This window comes from Talpa europaea (genome assembly GCF_964194135.1).
Source record: "Talpa europaea genome assembly, chromosome: 10".
NCBI classification, from domain to species: domain Eukaryota; kingdom Metazoa; phylum Chordata; class Mammalia; order Eulipotyphla; family Talpidae; genus Talpa; species Talpa europaea.
Genome location: NC_140077.1, coordinates 23,459,945 through 23,481,362, shown reverse-complemented (window position 1 = coordinate 23,481,362; position 21,418 = coordinate 23,459,945). Strand labels below are relative to the sequence as shown.

The 21,418-nt window shown below is 44.1% G+C and overlaps 2 protein-coding genes across 2 annotated transcripts in view; both read right to left on the bottom strand.

Annotated features, from left to right (window-relative positions):
* TM9SF3 (transmembrane 9 superfamily member 3) overlaps positions 1-1,707 on the bottom strand; it is a gene marked incomplete at both ends in the record, with an annotated part of 56,616 nt that extends 54,909 nt beyond the window's left edge. The window contains one exon of the mRNA XM_084244661.1: positions 1,612-1,707. Within this exon, the coding sequence (XP_084100787.1) occupies positions 1,612-1,707 (96 nt within the window). The remainder of the gene's footprint in view (positions 1-1,611) is intronic.
* A 7,949-nt stretch (positions 1,708-9,656) lies between these two features.
* The window catches only part of PIK3AP1 (phosphoinositide-3-kinase adaptor protein 1), a gene marked incomplete at both ends in the record, with an annotated part of 100,192 nt that continues 88,430 nt past the window's right edge, over positions 9,657-21,418 (bottom strand). Inside the window, 4 exon segments of the mRNA XM_084245420.1 lie at positions 9,657-9,714; positions 14,652-14,770; positions 16,383-16,453; positions 19,030-19,185. Coding sequence (XP_084101546.1) covers positions 9,657-9,714; positions 14,652-14,770; positions 16,383-16,453; positions 19,030-19,185 — 404 coding nt within the window.

The following is a 21,418-nucleotide window of genomic DNA, read 5'->3' as shown; positions in this document are numbered from 1 at the left end:
AATTAAACTGTTCCTGGCAATAAAGTTTCATTGAAATTGGTATATTTACATTTTTAATCTGTAAATTATTCTAAGATCTTTATAAACTTCCAACTTGTGAGATTTTAATTAATAATTTTCCTTACTTATAACAGTTCATATAAAGCACAAGATAAAAAAGTAGAATACTACCCTAAGCTTGTGTATAGCTGTATGGTGGAATTATAGTTAAGAGAGGGTTCTGAGTTTTACATGTAAGTTTCTCTAAGTGTTTAAAAAAAAAAAAAACTGGAAAAATATTAGTAGCAATACCACTGACCAATAAAACGCCTACTGAAAATAAACACCTGCACTTTGGAACAACCCGACAGAAGAAACAAATGAAAAACAGTTCTTAACTACTGAATCTGGGAACAAAATTATCTTGAATATAGCACAAAAACATGTCATTGATTCGAGGTTTGTGTCCCTAAAAAAAAAAAAGAAACAATAAGTTTCTGACTATAATTGAAGGTAAAATAGTCAAAAGTTTAGAGCTTCTATTAGCTAAAGTAAGAGCCCAGCTAATCCAGGGACTAATGAGAAGTCTTGTTAATTACCAATGAAATGTAAAGTAGGGTCCAATGAATAAAGACGACTGCTTCATTTTCCTCACCTATCAGGAATGCCGGAAAACGCCCCCAGATCTTTCAAATTTCGTACATACACACTCTCTCCTGCAAAATCACATTACTGACGCGCTAAGCTATTCTAAAAGTAATAATAATAATAATTACTCGCCCAGCAACCTCTCAATTTACATGACTTTCCTGCCTTGCTCACACCTACCATCCTGAAAATCGAGTTACAGCCCTAAGAGAAAGTCACTCGATAACATTCAAGCTTTGATGTGAAAACAAAAGAGAACCAATTTCAGGCCCAATGCAAAAGAGGCCATTCCGGGAAGACCGGGAAACTCAGGACCCCTTGCAATCAAAAGCTGCCCTGGGTAGAGACCACCAGGGTGGGAGCCTCAACTACGGGGCTGGAAGGTGGTGAAGAAAAAGTTTCAAGAAAAATCTGGGAACTGAGTACGTGCAGGCTGAGTGCACGTACACGTGTGAAGTGCTGTTCACCCCAAGTTTTTATCGGTGCCGTCGCCACGCCAGGGCTTCAATCCGGCTCGAGCAGGAGGAGGAAATGAAGGCGCAGAGGACCCTGAGTGGATATTTCCTGGTGAGAGCCGCCCGGCCGTCGCCGAGCGTCCACCCTCCGCGGGGTCGGGGCCCCGGCCGCGGCGAGCGGCGCCCGGCCCCGGGGTCCCCACCCCTAGCCCGCCCCCGCCCCGGCGGCGAAGGGGGCCCCGACCCTCCGCCGGCTCCCTTCCCGGCCCCGGCGCCGACACCAAAGAGACCGAAGAGAGCGGCGCCATTTAAGGCCGGGCCGGGGAGGCAGGCCCAGGCCCCGGGGGCGCGGGGCCCCGTCCCGGAGCGCACGGAAACGCGTCCTCCCGGCGCCGGGGCTCCGGCTCCACCAGGCCCAACCGGAAGGCGCCCCCGGGCGGTCCGGCCCTCCAGGCCGCGCGGGGCCTGCGGGGTGGCGAGCGGGGCGAGCGGGCCGCGGCGGCCCCGAGCGGCGTGGGGCGCGTCTCACCGTGTGCTCGTGCTCGTCCGCCCGGGCCCGGGGCAGCAGCAGCAGCAACAGCGCGGCGGCCGCCGCCACGCCGGGAGCGCCCGGCAGCGGCCTCATCCTGCGCGCGCCCACCGGCCCGGCGCCGGCCCACCAGCTCCTCCGCCGCCGCCGCCGCCGCGTCCGCCGCGGCCGATTCGCATCCACGGGGCGCGGACAGACGCACCGGGCCCGGGCCCAGCCGCTGGCTCCTCCGCGCCGCCGCCGCCGTCACCGCCCGCTCCCGAGCCTCCCCCGCCCCCCGGCGCCTCCTCAGCCTCTTCCTCTGACTCAGCCACGTCATCCGGCCACCCCGGCACACGCCGGAAGTGCCGCGCGACGCGGCCCGCAACCGCCGCCGGCGCCCCGCCCGGAGCCGCCGGCCCGCGCGCCGCCCCCGGCCCCGGAGCCGGCTCCTCGGGCGCCCCCCAGCCCCCCGTGGGGGCCTGGACGGCGCCCCAGGGTCGGGGCCGGCTCCCAGCGACATCCAGGCGTGACCTTGGCCAGATAGTCTAGAAAGAAAACGAGCTGAAAGATCGTCTCTTAAACCATTTAACTTTCTATTTTGTACGTGTCTGTGAATGGCTGGACCTTTTTTTAAACAGTGGTCATTTACTTTTCCCGGCCTCTCATTCCTGCGCTGTGAAATGGGGTTCACTGCTGACCTGCCCAACTTGGGGGGTCTACCGCTGGTGAATCACGAGCTCCTGTAATCGTCATTTGGGGGTTCACTGCTGACCTGCCCAACTTGGGGGTCTACCGCTGGTGAATCACGAGCTCCTATAATCGTCCTTATGGGAGCTGTTAATCTTGTACAGGGTTGGGTAAATATTTTACGTCACTGAATATTTACTGTGCTCCTAGTAGTCGATCTTGTTGAAATTCTTCTTCATGTGTTTGTTTACTATTTGTTGGGTCTCCCGCTCACGGGAGTGAACACTTGGAATCTAAGCTCTCCTTAAGCACAGATTTGTCTACCTCCTTATTTTCTGTGCCTAGAACGGTGCCAGACCCGTAGAAGGAACTCGAAGATAATTTGTCAAATATATGACTACTGCAGCACCCATCTAAGCAGACCTCTGAGACAAATATCTGGAATTTGTAGTCAGATTGGGTATTTCTCAGCCATCCGCAGTCAACAAATTCTAGCATTTGGGCTCTTAGAAATGTCTCAAGAGTTGTTTTTTTCCTTTCTGCCAGTAATAGCCAATCTCCATCTCACTACAGATTCCTACCACCAATCCTCTCTCCCTGTTTATCCTCCCCAGATGACCTTTCAAAAAAAAAAAAAAAAAAACACTGATTATATCACTTTTTTTCTTAAAGCACTCTTGAATGTTTAAATAAAAATAGAATCACAGCTAAGATTTTCATCTACCAGGCACTATTTTCAACACTTTACATGTGATCCTAACAAAAACCTATGCATAAGGCATAGGCAACAAGAGGTACTATTAGTGTGTTCATTTTGCAGAGAAGATAACTGCATCAAGGAGAGGTTCAGTGACTTGCTGAAAGACCAGACCTAAGCAGTTTGGTTTCAGAATCAGTCTTTCTTACTACTCATGAATTACCATCCATAGTCATTTTAAATAATGAAATAGACTATGTGTACTGGTGTGGAATTATATCCAAGAGATTCTTCTAAATGAAAAAAAAAATACAAACTCCATTTTAAATGGCAATATATTAGTCTAGTTAGAAAACAAGCTGAAAGATTATCATTTAAACATCCCTGGTGGCGCAAGACACAATCTATGAAGCTGTCCGCAGCCTCTGCAACAGGAGTTTAATCCCCCACCAGAGAGCTACCCACATGGTACAGTAGACCTCTCCTGACTCGCCCGTTGCTCCCCTCACAGCGTATTTCAGTCAGTCTGCCTGTTCTGTTCCCCACTCTGTCCCTGGTGAATCCTCTTCCCCTCCCCCCTGCATCTCTGGCCTGTACCCCAGTTCTTATACGCATAAATAAATAAATCTTTAAAAAAAAAAAAAACCATTTAACTTTCTGTTTTGTAGTGCCTGGGAATGATTGGATATTTTTTACCATGATCTTATACAATGACATATATAATCAGGAAAAAAAAAAAAGTTCCTTGCTAAAGGATCAAATCCTGTTAGCACGCAGCTGCAAAACCAGACTTCAACTTATTTCCCCACTTTTACCTCCCACAGATTCCTGTGCTCTGACTTCATCCCTTATGTCCCAAATACACCTGGTCTTTTGCATTTTTTTTGCATTTGTTCTTGACATTCCCTTTGGATGCAAATAAATGGACAATCGTTACTCTCCTTCTAATTGAATTGTTACTCTCCAGGTCTAATTGAATTGTCACCTCTTCACTGAAATCTGGCATGATTCCCTGAAGAAGTTGAGCAGCCTTCTTTGGGGTTAGTTATAACTGCTAACCCAATTTCTTCTTCTGTACTAATTTCTGGCCCTTTTTTAGATGGCAGGAACCACCATTTGTTTTTACCAGTCCTGGCTGCAGGGATAGTGCTTGTCATATCATAGACATTCAATAACTATTTGCCGAATAACTGAATTAATGAAGACATTAATAAGTAAAAAGTCGAACAGATTAGCAGGATTTAAAGAACACTTTCTAGGTAGTCTAAGAGACAAGCACAAGGCAGCACATAATTAATTGCTGAATGAGTCATATGCCAGTAATTGCTGTAGAAATCAGAGGAGGCGTCTTTTACATCTTTGTATATCCCGCAGAGCACCTAGTGACTTGCTCATAGTGGAAGTTGAGTAAATGCTCTGTGAATGAATAAATCACTGCTCTTGAATCAAGTGATGATGGGCAATTGAAGAACAAGCAGTGTAAGTGCTGAATTAAGATGGATGAGTAGTTTTTTGTTTGAACATCCATCACCAGCCTCCACAGATTTAAGCAGGTAAACATTTGTTAGGTGGTGTGGGGAGTACGTGGTTGGCAATCATTTAGGGACGAAGAAGATGCAAGAAAACGTATAAAGTATGCATTTGGGGAATGTAGACTTTAAAGTAGTAAACATGACATAAACAGGGAACAAGTACAAACATATAAACAGAGAATAGGCATAACAATGTACAAAAAATATGGCACAAAATGGACCCATTGTGCAAATGTTTGAGCAGCAATAAGAGTAATGGGCAAGGAGACAAGAGGAAACCCTGTTTGGGTGGAATGTTTAGGAAAGTTTAATAGTTGGAACGTTTGTGTTCATTCACCTGTTGAGGGGAAAGGCTGTCCTGAACAAACTCCACAAACACAGGTTTTATGGACCCCACCCCCAACCCAGATCAAAGAGATCCAGGACACCAAGGACTGAAAATCTTATAATCTCCATCACCACCAAAGGGAGGATTGCTGGGAACTAAGGGTGGAGTTAAGCAGCCAGGCGTGGCATAAAACCAGACATGTGGGCCTTGGGGGTCCTTGATTTTTCGCCAGCCTTCAGCGTGCCATTGGGGTTCCAGATCAGCAGAACTGGTGGGACGCAGTCACAGATTTATCTATCTTTCTCCCTGAGTTATTCCTTTCTTCATTTCCCCTTTCTATAAATAAACCCTTTATTAACCTTTTTGCGTGTGCCTGCAGTTGAGTCTCATTATCAGTCCCTTTTAAGCGTGCTGTTGAGGACCCACACTCAGGCCAATCCATTTCACATTGGGGTTGCCTTGTAACAGGAAGAGCATATAAGGTTATTAATTTGGCAGGTATTTATTTATTGAGCATGTACTATGTGCCAGGAACTCTGGTAAATACTAAGAAATAAGGATGATGAATGGTTTTATTTAGTGGAAAAGGAGTGAGGCTTCAAAGATCCTTGGCACCTGATGACCTCAAGGCTCAAAACCAATTAGACATCAGGGCCCCATCAAAATCAAGGCAAGGGACAAGGGAAGTAAAGGATAGTGGTAAAGAAAAAAAATTAATTCATTAAACATAAGTAAAACATAAATCAGGGGAAAACATCAGGACTGTTTCACCAAACTGAAGAGTGGGAAAAATCAATATCTCTTATTTTGCCAGTTCCTTCATCTAGATTAATGACCTCATCCTCTGATATCAAAAAATAGGGGGAGAAATGCCACTGAAAGGACCCCCCCTTTCCCAAATAGCTGTACAGCATCTTTTTACAGTAATTCTAATAAGACTCTATTGACTAAACATTTTATGACCAGCACATGATCCAGAAAACCACAATCCCAATCTTTTATTCTCATCTCAAAAAATATAATCATCAAAAGTCTTGGTCTACAGGGGACAATATATCTTCTGATTTCCAACCTCAGCTACCTTTTCTTTGAAATTCTATTTTTGCTTTCAATTCTATGATGTTTGTCCTGCTAGTCATTTGCTTCTGGGATGGGGCAGTCCTGATATTTCTATTTAACACCTTCCACCTCCTACCTCTACCTCTTCCATTTTAACTGAAATGTCTAGACACCAAAGAACTTGATATTTGTTCTGAGTTTTCTTTAGGAGGTGATCAGTAAGACATTCGGCTCATGGACTGAAGAGCAACTAAGGCTATTAATTTCTTTGTACTCTTTCTCACTTTTTTTTTTTTAAACCGATCTGTTATAACAATGATGCAGGACAAGGAACAGAGGCCGCGACATAATAAGATCTCTTGTCAATTAGGTGTTGACTCCCTGCTTCTTCAGAATGTGAGATTCCCCATCCCTGTGTTGGACTCAAAGTTGAAAGGACCCAGACTATAACTAAATACAAAGCTCTTTACTCCACAGATGATAAAATACACCCAGTGTATCAAGCGATGTGAACTCAGCTAGTCAATAGCAGAACGAAATAAAACTCAGCTTTATTGACTTCCAAGTCAACGTTCTCTTCCTTCCGCCATCCTCACTCTCACTGCATAGCCAGCTAATACATCTTCCCCTGCAGCATGGGATACACGGCTTTGGCAGACTTGCCTGGAAACCTACTGTTTATTACAGTTTCTGTGAGAAAAAAAAATTCTGAGTTGTGCCTCAGAACTCAGGGCATATCTTTAAACCCCCTAATCATCCTTTCTCCACCCTGGGGAGAAAGTATCTGGTCATCAAAAATGAATAAGGCCAATTTATATTCTTAATAACTTACTTGAAAATTAATAAAACACTATTTATCAAACAAAAGCAAATATGACCTCAAAACTAAGGATTGATTTTCAGGATGACTCTCTTAGAGTTAGCCAAATTAGCCACTTGTCTTTCTTAGAAACAAATCTGTTACTTTTTTAACCAGCTGCAAAAACACACACTATTCTTTGAAAGAGGAGCACAGAAACCCAAACTACATGTGAGAGAGGGATCTGAAAATCCCATCTATTGAGGGTGATTATGGAATCAACCAGAACTTCTCTGTTCTTGATAACAAAGCAAGAAAAGGGTGGCAAGTGTGGTAACTATGCTTGATTTGTGAAAATATTCATTAAAGTTATTTCCATCACATCACTTTTCCCAATTATGGCAAAACATTAAGGATTATTCACGTCATTAAATATGTCAAATTAAATTATTTGATTGCAACACCAACCTCTTGTTTATTGTGTCTCAGTCTTCATATTTTGTTACTTATGTAGTTGAGTTATCTGCTCACAGGTTTTACTATATGATGAAAGAAGCGTACTTGTCTATTGGAGGCCATTGTACTTTGTACACTTAGAGGGAAAGGCAACGGCAGTGAATGTGACCAACAGCTTTACTTTCTATTGAAACAGCTTGTAAAATCTTGGGGCAGGATAGTGGCCACAGAACTGTGTTCCAAATTATCATATAGGAAAGTTATAATAGTCTCTATGGAGACCAACTATAATTTACTTTCTGACCCTCCTCATATGGAAACTCATGCTTTGTTATATAATGTGTCCCAAAAAATGCATACAAAATTTGAGTATATGAAAATTGAATAAATGTATGTTATAATGGGTGGTTTTGTTTCTAGAGAATGTAAAATTTCACCTCATTATTAGAGACATTCCTTAATAGCATGCATCCAGTATTTCATCCAATTTCTTTTTCATTTTCTTCTTTTACTTTTATACACAACCAATTGTCTTGCAAGTTGGTGAACAGCCAGTGAGAGCTTAAGATTCTCCACTTTTTAACTTGGATTTCCTGATCTTTCCATTCACCTCTCAAGTGTGTCACATTTATGAAATCCAGACTTCTCATCCACACTGTCAATGTTATATTTTCTATTAATTTCATGTTAGGATAAAATATCCCAATATTGTAAACAGTAACATACACTGTTGACATTATTGAAAAGATGTTGACATTATTGCCTGCTAGTGGGTCTTGTCATGTTATTGATCTAAATGCTTGTTAATCAGAGAATGTAGAAAGATAAGTTTGACACCCAAAAGTGACTTCGAGGTATTGAATATTTTTTTAAAAGTGTAGCTTTTATCAATATCAAATGTGCTTAAGATGGAAACTGTATATAAATAACAGGAAAGACAGCCATCCGAGATAATTTTTTGCTGTTACTTTATCTCACATTACCAATATTTCTCCCAAATACGTGACAAGGGACAATTGCAGAATGGCTACTATTACCAGGCATTGTGGTAATTTACACAAATATTCTTGATGGCCAATAGAGCATTTTATGTCAGGAAAAAAAAAAACACCAAAAACCAAACCTAGGGCCCCAGAAGCTATTAACTTCAATAAGAGTCCCTGTTTACTGGACAGAAGGACTTAATCATTAGAAAAGAACCCAATAAAACTGTACTTAAATGGATAATTAATGGTGTGGCTTTTATATATTTGTGTGAGATAGAGACTAATTCCATGGAAGACCACTAGATAGCTGATATTTTTTAAACAAATGGGTCAGATATTAACCTTACTGTATGATTAAGCAAAATTAAGGACTCAAGCTTTGAAGATACAATGATGTTCTTGGAACTCAAAATTAATGGTATATTTAAGGCTGTACACTCTCTGCATAAATAGATATCCCAAGTCTGGTAGTAAATCTAGGTGTATTAGGAAACAGATAACTATTTCTGTTTTAAGTTCTTCCTTCCTCTCATGATCCCTCAGCAGAAAAAAATCAAGGGTCCTTCCCTCTCCTTATGGCTAGAACTAAAAGTTTTAAAGGCTGCAGAGCAATGAATGGGGTCCCTTGCACCCCAAGCTTCTGTTTTCCACCATTGTAATGTGTTCCTTGGCAACATCACTGTTTTAAATGCATGATGAAGTATAAATGCCCAAACTAAGGGGAAGAAAAACTCGATAGTCCCATGCACATGGGATATATGGAAGAAGGAAGATTCTAGAAGGCCAATAGTCAATGACAACATCTGGACATTTCTACATCTGGACATATCTCAAGGGAGTGGGTTTGGCTATTTGGAGATGGAAGGCAAGACTAGCTTCTAGGTTCTCTTCTTCCTCTTACCAACTGAGTGGTCTAGGTTCCAGATTTCTGTGGAACCTCAGCTTTGCCTTCTGTATAAGAGGAGTTAGGATTAATATCTTTAAAGTCTTTTTCAGTGTGTTGTATGTGGCGAGCCCTGGCAATTAAACAGCCTTCTGAATCTGCAAAAAAAATTGAAGTCTTTTAAAAATTAGGACATGTCTTATTACTTGAATACTTTAAGTCTTAATTTATAATCACTTCTAAAAATTAGACTGGACTAGCAAATACATAAGTTCTAATATAGGTGCATTTCAGTAAAATTACTGGCAAAAGTACACTTTTGATCAATCTTTTCAGGCTCTGACATGCCAAAGTAGAGGTAAGTATCCCAATTAAGTCTTGGTCCTTTTGGCAAACAAGAAGAGATAGATCAATGTGTTTGGCACTGGTGAATAAAGTCCTTAGTTTTTCCACTTCTTCATGTCTTAATAGTAACTTCTTCAGGGAAAGCCCAAACCAGCAGGGCCGAAATAAAATCAACTGTGAGAGTAGGTCTTAAGGTCAGCAGTCATGCATGAAACTCAAAATGAGGACATCATTAAAAGGCTGAAAATCAAGTCTCAAAGTCCTAAAGTAGGCAGGTTTTAGGAGATGGAATCAGCGACCCCTGGGTGGAACAGGTGGGGGAGGATGGAAGGTTTCTCTGGTCAGCGGCCTGAAATGAAAAATAAAGCAACTTTATTTTAAAATCAATTTGTTTAACTAGTTCTTTGGCATCCATAACCTGTTGCAAACTTAGTATCCCATGGCAGGGACATGTTCCTCAATTAATGAAACTGCACACACATAAACCATGGAGTAATGTCTGTGCTAGCTGTGGTTCTCAACCCTAACTGCACATTAGAATCTCAAAAAGAGCTCTGAAAAATACCAAATCCCAGGCTCTATCCCAGACCCAGTTGTTCATAATCCCTAGAGAACAAGGCTCAAGTATCACCATTTTTTAATGGTGTCCCATCCACCACTATTAATCATATCTTTTATTTTCTGGTGCTTTGACATCTGGGGCCTTGGTGATCTGGAAGGACTGCCTCTCCAGGGGTTAGGCAGTTTCTAGAGAGCATTAGCAACTTGCCTGTGAATGTGCTTTTCATATGCAAACCAACCAATCCAGAGTCTATGCCTCACCGTCTCCTTCATCTGGCTTTCCTATTCAGGGTCACTATCCACCTGTCCTAATCATCCTAAGGCCAGGTACCAGCCAACTAGAGACAGTCCTTCTGCTCCAGAACCTGTTGAAATTAACTGAAACTAGCCAATCCTAAATCTGCTTACCCTGTCTCACTAGCTCCCTCCTGCAGAAACCACAATAAAGGCTCTAGCCCCCTCTTTCTGACTGACCCTGTTGCTTTCCCCAGTGGCCCTACACAGCAGTGTTCCCTTCCTCTTGAGATGTGGATATAACAAATTATCTTTTCAATGGCAGTCATCTACTGATCTGTTGCCTTTGGCATTATTAAATAATAATAAAGCCTATATTTTAAAAGACCAGTAATTCAAATATGCAGTCAGGCAAGACATACATGGTAGAAGAATACTCTCTTGGGAGAGGAACTGAGAATTTTTGAATTCTACTCACAACTACTTCTTCATGAGATTACTAAGTGTATTATCCCAACTCACATTTGCTTTCCTAGAAGCCCCCCTCTATGTTATTCTAGATGGTTTCTGAACAGCCGCAGCAGACTTGGGCAAGTCTATTTACAGATATGTTCAACGATTACCGATGGTATTTCCACATGTTTGCTGTAAAATCAATATTTAATTCTCTTGGAAATAAGTCAATAAGTCAAGAAAGAGAGCTTTGTCAGGTGCTACAATTGAACTGTGCTACCTTGGAGCTGAATACTGGAGGGCTGAATGAATCAATGACTAAATATTTACTAAATGTCTCGTGAATGTAAGTTCTGCGTAGGTCAAAGAAACAACATGAGAGTTGGAAAAAGAGGGGTCATTTTAGGAACAAAAGGGGGGGGCTGAAGTAGAAAAGAATAACTCAGAGAGTCCCCTGAGATCCTGTTCTGGCCCCTGGTTTTGCATGGCTGACTCTATCCAGAGAAAACAAATGGACTGTCTCCTTCTATCTCCCAGGTCTGCCCAATGAACTATTGGCTTAAAGGAGAAAACTGAAGGACAGTCAGATGATACCACTTAGTATCTGAGCCTCTCCTCTCTATACCTCTCCCCAAGCATTTATCTATTATGCATCTACTCCTGGGTGGGAGATATAATAATTAATAAAATGGACATGTGTCCCCGTCTCAGGTTACTGAGAATATAACAGATGAGACAATTAGAGAACTGTACTATTTTGATAGGGGAAGTTTTTAATAAGGGAAGCTATTCTACGGATACAGCCTTGAGAGGCTGTGTTACAGCATGGGGTGTGTGGTTGAGGCTCTCTGGACTCCATACATGATTGGACACAGTTACAGTCTTTCTAAGACTTTGAGATTTGGTGGGAGGTGATGGGAACACTACTCATCTTTGGGTCACCCAGGACAATGCCTCCTAAATAAGCTCCCTTGTTCATTAAAATGGCTACCTCGCAAAACAGAGTAGTTTGCCTCTTTCTTCAGTCTCCTCCTGATGAGTAAAGGGGCAGGTTGCAGCTTACACCTGGGGGGCCCCTAGGTTGTGCCTCACCCCCTCTCCTCTCTGCTGCCCCACTCTGCAGTGGGGGTGGGTCTATAAGGAAGGCATTTCTGTATCTCATTCCTCTGAACCACCCAGCTACAGACTGAGAACTCCATCTCGGGAAGAGGATTTGAAATGATAGATATCTCACAGCCATGAAAGTAAAGGGTATTAAATCAGAATCAAGAATTTCTTGATTCTCTTTAGGACATCTCTTTAGGACATTGGAAAGGAGTCTCTTTAGGACATTGGAAAACTAAATTTGGAGAGGTGACTGTCCAGATCTGTCTGGGCACTGGCTACTTTCTCTGCCCCTATTGAGCATGAGGTCTTGCTCCGGATGAGTTTGGGCCAAAGAACCCAGCAATCCTGTTCTTTTTTTTTTTTTTTTTAAATAGAGGCATGTTTTTTATTTTTTTATTTGTTTGTTTGTTTATACATGCACTGGGTACAGTCAGAAGCGCGGGAGAGTGAGAGAATTCACCAGAGCCAGAGCAGGGAGGAGAGCAGGCAGAAGGACAGAAGTACACTGCTGAGGGGAGCAGCAGGCGGCAGGAGAGGTCTGCACGCCATGTGGGACCCTCCTCCGGTGGCCGGGGAGCAGCCGGGGATTGAACCAGCGCGGCAGAGGCCGCGGGCAGCTTCGCAACCCAGCGCTCAACCGCTGCACCACCGGGGAAGCCCTGGTTAATGTTCTTTTAAAGCAGGAATTATAATAGAGGTATTGGGGAACCAAACGAAAATTCACTCTGCATAGGAACAACCAGGGAAGCTTCATAGAGGAGGCAATGTTCGGATTGGGCTCTCAAGGAATTTTCTAAGCAGAGGTTGGAAGGGAATAGAAAGACAGCATTCCAACAAAAGGAATAGATAGTGCAAAGACATTATAAAATGGCACCACTCACTGGGAATTCTTAAGGAGTGGAGCCTTGATGAATACAGGAGAGGCTAGACAAGACCTGGAGGATGCTAAAAAATACAAACTTAAATGTGAAGGCTTTAATGCCAGGAAGTGACATCATCAGCTATTTCTGTTCTAGACCGTACGCTCTAGTTGCAGCGTGGAGGAGGCAGGGTGGTAAGTGTGGGCCTCCAAGGATGAACTCAGGCAACGGCAGATGGAAAGAAGGGGGTGGATCTGAGAGCCGAAAGGGCAGCAAGATGGACAGAGCCTAGAGACACAGCACATGTTGGAGCTGAGAAAGAGGCAGGAATGGAAGTTGATTCCCACTTTGGGGTGTGCGAAGGGGAGAGAATGTTGCTATTAGCTTAGTCTGGGAATCCATGAGAAGAAGACAGAGAATAGCAGGAGGGATGCGAGTCCAGCTATGCAGAGGCTATGTCTGAGCTATCCATAGGACAGCTGAGTGAAGTCCCTGGTAAACAGCAGAAAGCAGAAGGCTGGGGTGGAGATGAAGGTGGAGATTTGGAGTCTGCTGGCACTTCAAGCCGTGAGGACAGCATGCAGAGTGAGGAGTGGAATGGAGCAGGATGTGAGAGAGTGATGAAGGAGCCTGCACCCACCAGTGCTGCTTGAGAGGAAGGGGATGTGGGGGTTTCAGGAGAACATGGGCAGGAAAGAAGTGGAGAGGAGACCATCTAGTCAGCCTCTCCTCTGTCTGTTAGCAGGTCAAGGAGAGGGACCTGTTTTGTTGCTTTCTCAAACATCTCATTTTCTGAAAATTGCATACATACAAAACAATTGCATATTTGCAAATCTCTCTTCACACCAAAAATGCACTCAAACCCCCAGTTCTATCATTTACAGGTTTCTTAGCAAACATGCCTTCTTTAGTAAAAAGTGTTTGCCTTCTTCCTCTCCCCATTTTTATCACAAATGCTTCCAGCCTGCCCTAAACAATTCATCTGCCATCTCTCTTCACACATTTAAATGCATCCCAGTTTCTACCCTTTAATTTCTGGAACCTGTTTCCCGGGTTGTTTTCTTTTTCTCTCCCATTAACACAATCACACTGTCATGTAGCTATAGTTTCAAGCTTGCCGCTCTTTTTTCTTGGTACAAGTACACAACTGCTTCAAAGTCTTCAATCGCCAGGAACAAAACGTCTTAGAAATCAGAAGGCCTCCTGTGATACCTCGACCTTCCTGGGGAGGTGTGACAAAATCTCTAAGAAACTGGATCCTGGCATCAGGCATATTCAAGTTTTCCACACAAAGCAACTTTCAATCTACTCTCAATCTCTACTTGCTTTTTCTCTCTTTTGTCTTTGCCTTTTTTTTTTAACATTTTAAAAGGATGGGTTTATTAGGAAAAGGAGAGAAGGAAAAGAGGAACCTGCATAGTCACAGGCAAGCAGAGAGGTGCCTCAAGCCCCACTTTCTATATTTGCAGAAAGTGGTCACCAGCACAGGAGAAATGGAAAGATCTTAGAACAGAGTCAACTTATCATTCCATCCTCCTTGTTGCACTTTCTTGACAAATTCCACTGATGAGAATCAATGGCGTTAAAAGTTTGAAAATGAAAAAAAAAAAATCCAGGTCCTGTAAAAAAGTTCTTCCTTTTAATTATTTCCCCCCCACATTATGTTTAAGACATCAAAGAATTAAATTCCTAATAAGAGCCTCATCTTTATGTTCAAGGTCTCCTTTCTGCACCAGCAGACACACAAGCTAGCTTTGACACTTTTTCTGTTTCTCCATGAGACCTTGAAAAGGTTCCTCCCAGAGGCCCAAGGACCATTATGAAAAAAGTCATACATCAGAGCCCAATATGAAATGCAATGATGAAATATTGCATTAGCTATTAAAATACTTGCAAGTGAGTAAAGCATCACAAATTAATAAAGAGACTGGAGTCCTATTTAAAATGTGTCAAAAGTTGGCATTTCAGGGAGTTCTGTACTCATTCTTAGGTCATCTTAGATGTCCCAAATTCTACTCTCCATCTGGAATCCAGAGAGGGAGGGGAACTGTCACATTGGCATCAGTGTTACCTCTGGGAGGCGGCTCTGGGGGGCACCCTGGGGGGCCTCTCAAGGGGCACAGCTGGTGTTCCATCCACCTGCAGGGGGCCTGGGCTCCGACTTCGGGTAAACTCAGGAACTTCATTGTCCTACAACGGAAAGATGAAAGGACATTAGGCAAAGAGCACAGCTGGACAGCCCCATACCTCTCAGTCCTCCTCGGGTTTGGGCTGAAGGCAGTTCAGAACTACCAATCAACCCAGCAGCACTTTCTATTAACTCCCAGAGTCACTGAAGAGACCTGGGGCCCGAATTATTGTGCATGACCTGAGTCCTCAGTCCTTGCCACTCAAGTGTGGTGTGTGGGCCCCAACACAGCATCATGAGGGAGCTTGTGAGAAAGGCAGGTTCAGTGCCCTCCTCAGAAGCTGTGGGGGTTTTTAATCCCGCCCAGAACCTGTGTTTTAACAAGATCCCAGGTAATTCTTAAGCATATTAAAGGTTGGGAAGTACTATCTAGCCATTTAGAGCTGGAGAAATGTTACTTCTAAGCAAAAGCCCCTTTGGGAACAACAGAACTGTGAGTGGGCCTCAGTCATAGGGTGACACGACTGTGCAAGGGTATCCCCTCCCGCTCACCCCTGTCACGGGGTCACTGCATCAGGGTTCCTGACCCACACTGGGCCTCAGCCTCAGACAGCAGTTGAGTCTCTCTGCTCAGAGCCCTGAGACGCAAAGGGGACTGCTTGCAGGAAAGGCTAGTGTGCAGGGAGAAAAGAAAGCAGAAGTGCATAAAGCAGCAGAGGTGAAGAAGCAGGTAGCAGCTCCCAGTCATGAGTGATGGCCTTGGCCTCACAGGCCTCTCCACTCCCGATCCAGGCCATGTGATAGTGGGTTCCCTGACTCACCCAGCCCCTTCTCACAGAGGGGCGCCCTTTGCCTTAATGTGCCATTCTTCCCTCCCTCCCTGTTACAGTGAAATTCACATAACATAAAACTAGCCATGTTAAAGCAGACCATCCAGTGGCACGCAGTACATTCACAAAACTGTGCAACCACCATCACTATCTCATCACAGATAATCACCTCGTGAAGCAGTATTGCCTCATGTCCCCCTCTCCCCAGCCCTGCAGCTTCCAATCTGCCCTCTGTTTCTGTGGATCTACCTGTCGGGACACTTCATATAATGGAATCCTATTGTTATAGAGCAGCCCCGATATTAAACAGGTTCCTGGCTGTGGGTCCTCACCCGCGCGCTTTAAAGAGACTTATGAATACTCTACTACAGACACATGCAAAAGGGTTAATAAAAGGTTTATTTACAAGAGAAAAAGAAAATAAGGAAAGGGTACAACTCAGGGAGAAAATAGGGAAATAAAGTCTTTAATGCGTCCTACCCGATCCGAAGACCTGGAAACCCAAAGTCACTCTCAGAGCTGGCCGGACGCTCTGAGCTGGCCGAGAGCCCAAAATGGAGAGCCCCCCAAAGCCCACGTGTCTGCCTTTTATATCCACCTGGCTGCTTAACCCCACCCTCAGGCCCCAGCCACCTTCCCTTTGGTGGGGATGGGATTTGGAGTTCCCAGTGTCTTTGGCTTTGGCCTGGGGTGGGGGTGGAGTCCACAAAGCCTGTATGGGATTAGCTTTGGGACATCCTTTTCCCCCTAACACTATAATATATGAGCTTTTGTCTCTCTCTTCCCCTTGGAAATCTATTTCTTGCAAAGAATGACCCCAAGGACAGGTGGGGCAGGCTCTCACCTCGTTGTCCCCCTCCATTCCACTGCTCACGCTGAGGAGGCTCCGGGTGCTGGATCGGTTGCTCGCGCTGCCTATGGAGTACAAGCAAAGTCAACCGGACTGCGGATTCATTTATGTTCAAGCAAAATGCAGACTCTGATGCTTTCAATGATAGAAACAGTGCACAAGTATGAATGTGGAAATCTTCAAAATGCCACCATTTTATACCAATTTACTAGAAATCCATTTTTCTTTCAGCAGGAAACAAAATGATTCACCTTCTCATTACCTTTCTTGGGCTTTATGGCTGCCATTTCCTGAGGACTGGCAACAAACTAGATGCTTGTAATCATGTCTGCTTAGCTCCTCTGACACTCCTACTTGATATTAGTGCTCTGATTTTAGAGACAAGAAAACAGAGGGGGCTGCGTTTCTCGCTTGTTCAGTGATTTGCCCATAATTGCTGATGTGGTTTTTCACTACTTAAGATTTACAGCGAATATATCCATGAGTCATACATGTATGCCCACCTTCTAATGAGGGGCCATTTGACACAAAACAAAACACAAAGTACAAATTCAAAAGTGTAATTAATGTTTATGGTAGGAACTGTGACTGTGTGCCTTTATGCTCAAGGCTCTTGAGATGGGAATCTATCACCTATTATCACTGGAATAGCGCTATCCAATAGAATTTTCTGGAAATGTTCTATTGTGTGCCATCCGATATGGTAGCTAGTGTGAAACATGTTTACTTTAACTGAAGAACTAAAGTGTACATTTCATTGACTTTTAATTAACTTAAATGTAAATAACCACACATGGCTAGAGAGTGCTCACAGCTGACTACAGTGGCATGAGTGACCCCAAATGTCCCTCATGGAGCAGAAGATGAAACATCCTCTAAAGAGTCTTGTGCAAGTTTAGAATCAGGCATAAACAAATGGTTACGTTTCCAGCCACTACATTTTGGGTGGTTTGTTCCATAGCAATACATAACTGAAACTGTGTAGCAGGAACTGAGTGTAGTCTACAGGAGACAGAGTGGAATAAAAGCCATAGATTGTCACTGACAACGTTTCCTGGCCAGATGAGCTAGCCATCCCTGGGCAATGAGCCATGGTGCCAAATAAGAAGCCCAGTTTACACTTCCCACTCTGTTCTCACCCCAGGCTAACCCAAAGAAAAGCATGCATATAAAATCTTCTAAATGAACCTGAAATGAGTACTTTGCATTTGCTTTCTTAAATTTCCCTTTCCTACTCCTAGAATGTACTGCCCTTACCCCAGTAGAGTCCATACCACTTGTCTCCTCCATGAGCTCTCTGACAGAAGGGCCACCTGCCCCGGCTTCTCTGCCACCTGTAATCTGAGAAAATCTCTCCCATTTCCAAGCCTGTCTTTTTAAATTTCCTCCAGTGAGTTTTGGATACACAGTATCATCCCCCATTAGATAAGGAGAGGTATTTTACTCTGTCCATATTTGATTTCCTGTGTGGGCGTGTGATAAGCTTTGGATCTGTTTCAACAGGTAACCATGGCAGGAAGCTTCTACTCTCCTTTGCCACTTACAGGCTGTGTGACCATGAAAAAACCACTTTCCTTCTCTGTATTACCCATTTGTAAAATAAGGAAGGGAATGATTTCAGAGGTTCTTGATCTGAATCCATGAACAGGCAAAATTGTGTGTGTGTGGGTGTGTGTGTGTGTGTTCATGTACTCTGAAGTACATCAGAGCATATTATCAAAGGGGTTTGTGAAGCAGAAAAGATTAAGAACCCCTGGGTTAGATGACCTTCCTGTCCTACCATCCATTTCAGTATTCTTAGCCTGACATTTACGGGGACCTGGGTCCTGAGTTCAGCTTGTGTCTAGCTGTCTGACTGTTCTCCTATTCGATTGTTTTACACTAAAATGTATGACAGAAGGGAAACTCAATTTGGCTTGTGAAGCTGGTGTTTCTGCAGTCAGCTGACACAGAGCCTGGATATAAAACAAAGCCCAGCTCCTGCCTGCACATCAGTGTGTATCGTCTGTTGCAATCCGACGTCTATTCCAGCTTTCAAGCCAAAAGGAAGACATTTGCTTATTAGATCCTCAACTTGCCTATAAAATTGGAATTCTCAAATTTGAGTCCATTATTTTCTTATGTTTTTAATTTTGTGCCCTTTCCTCCCCCTTACCACAACTGAGGAAGCACCGAGAATTGAAGCTAAGGGCATTGGTCCTGGTTCCAGACAGCCTAAGTTCAAATCCCAGCTCCACCACTCACTATTTAGCCATATCCTTCCTCGGTAAATATGGCAAGAGTGCCGATCTCACAGAGCTGTTGTGAGACTCACACCAGAGGATCTGTGGACGAGACTTAGCATACAACCAATGCTCAATAACAGTTTGTATGATTATAGGTTTTTCTATTTATAAAAGGAATAGAGTAATAATTATCTCATAATCAGGTTTTTGGGGATATTTGTTTAAAGGGTCTTCAATACCCTGATAAAAGGTAAACCTCAACAGGCTAAATTTTCTCATTTCTTACACTTCCCAAACCCTAATCAGACTCCAGAGGGGATCTGCTGGGATCCTAAAAGAAAAAAAGAAAATGTTTCCAAGACCCAAATGTGCTTGCTGGAGTCCTGCTCTGTAGTGCCCCAGGCCAGCCTGCTCACTTGCTGTGCTGGAGGTGCTGTCTGTTTTCCAGTCTCCTCGTCTTAGCTCTGTCCTTGGGGGGAAGACACTTTTTCTGGGGCCACTCTCATAGACTCCAAACTCCACTTTCCCAGGCAGGAGCTGTGAGTGCCGAATTGGGACTGTGATCTCCAGGTCTGCAATTAGAAGAAAAAGGTATAAGCCTTAAGGTACCAGCCGGCCACTTACCAAACTGCTAAGTTGCCTCCTCTACCTGCCTCCCTCACCTGGCCTGGAGGGGAAGGGAGAGGAGGGAAGAGAGAGGAGAAGGAAGGAGAGGGAAGAATAGAAGGGGAGAGGGTAGGGAGGTGAGGAGGGGGACAGGAGGGGAGGTGGAGAAGACCTGCCCAACTCAGCACTGAAATTCCAAAGTCTGTGGCAACCACTGGTTGCCAGAAGGAAAGGATCGAGGAAGGTGAGAAAGGGCAGAGAAATGCTTTGGGATCAGAGAGAATGTGCAATTGGGGAAAGACCGGGGATCCTGGTAATGCCATTCCCCGGCTGTGGAACGTGAGCAACTTGAGGCAACCTCTCAATTCTCCCTTTTCCAAGGAGGGGGTTAAGAACATCATTGATTTTAGTGACACATCATCTTGTGCGTCAGGCAGAGTTCTAAGAGCTTCCGTATTTTCAGTGCCTTGAATCCTCCCACACCCATGAAATAAAAATGATTATCGTCATACCTGACAGAGACTAACATACAGAGAAGTCAAGTAGCACAGCCCTGTCATGCAGCTGGAAAGTGGTTCAGCTGGGATATGAAGCCAGGTTCCAAAGTTCAGCCTCGCGAGCACTACTCACACAGCCACTTAATCCCTCAGCAATGGTGGGCATGGGCGTGTGGGCCACAGCTGACAGCAGTGACCCAGAGAGTTCATGAGAGGAAATCCAATGGCGCCCCCAAAAGATTTTGTGATTTGCAAGGCTGATCAGTGGCTTTATGTTATTTTATTTCTTGATATTTTTTTAATGATCAATGGTTAGTCCCAGAGATTCACAAGAACAGATTATCCCTTTGCAAAGCATTAAACTGGTCTCTTTACTGGTCTAGCCCTCCCCACTGGCCAGTCTTTACCCCTTAGATTTTCATCCCTGGATTCTATGAGCAGAAAATAACTCCTGCTGACAAGCAAAACAAAATATCTGTGGGTACCCGTACCCACTTCCTCCCCCGGGGGGTGCAAGAGGCCAGGGGCACCTGTCTCAGGCTTCCCCTTTCAGTCCCAGAGGTCCCCATAGCCAAGGCCTGGGCAGGAGCTCTCAAGAGGCATGTGAGCTTAGGTGTACTTTGGGGGATGTGTAGTCGATCTCTGTGGAACCACTTCCTCCTCCACCTCTCCTTTATGGGTGCAGCAGGAAGTTCAGGAAGGTGGAAGCCAGGCTGGCCCTGTTTGCCAAAGTCAGAGCCTACAGGGAAAGGTGAATGGACTAACTAGAACAGTCTGAAAAGGCAATGCCAGGCTAGGCTGACGTGTGTCCAAGAAACATTCTGCACAGGGAAGTTAAGAGGGTGAATTATTGAGGTGTGTGCATGACTGTGGCCAGAGATTAGCTGGGTGTACCTGCACATGGGTGTGAGCTCTTACTGTCTTAGAGCACAAGTGGGTGTCATACATTTTCCCCCTGGGCTTCAATCCAGCTTTTTAACAACAGTCTTTTAGAGGGAGACTTACTTCAATGAGGCAAGTTTCCACCCTAAACCAGTTCTTTGAAGAGGGAAAGAAAAAGACAGGAAAAAGCACTGGGAGTCAAAAGTTAAAAAAATCAAGTAGAGTCGGTCTAAGTGTCCACAAAATTCTGATATTCTTTAAATTAAGGGACAATGGCAGGAATAGTGATTATCATCATTATATCACATACTACTTTTCCACATGCCTTCTTACATTTCCTCTGAACGTCACTGCTTCTTAATTAAGTAGAAAATTCAGATACAACCACAGATGAGGAAACTGAGGCACACAGTGGTGAAAGGAATTGTCCTGGATCATAGTGACTGAGCAACAATGCAGGGATTACAACCCAGTCCTGGGACTCAGCCTGCTCCTCTTGGTCCTACCCAAAATGGGCCCAACACACATAGAACACACATATTGTCTTCCCTGTGGGGCTGGGGTGTTCAACAAGTCCCAGGTCACCCCAGACCTTCCCTGATCTACACCATCAATGCTCCGCACCATCCCAGGAAGAGTAAAATAACTCCCAAGGGCTGAAGAAAGTCTAAGTTATTATGAACAGAAACTAAGTTTTTAATTATTCTTGGCATTCTAACTCAAATTAAAGAAAAATAATCATTGTTTTTCTTTCCTAAGACAAATGAGGTTTCTAACTGAATAGAGTCAATCCTTGCATGTAGAGTGGGCTTCATTCCTG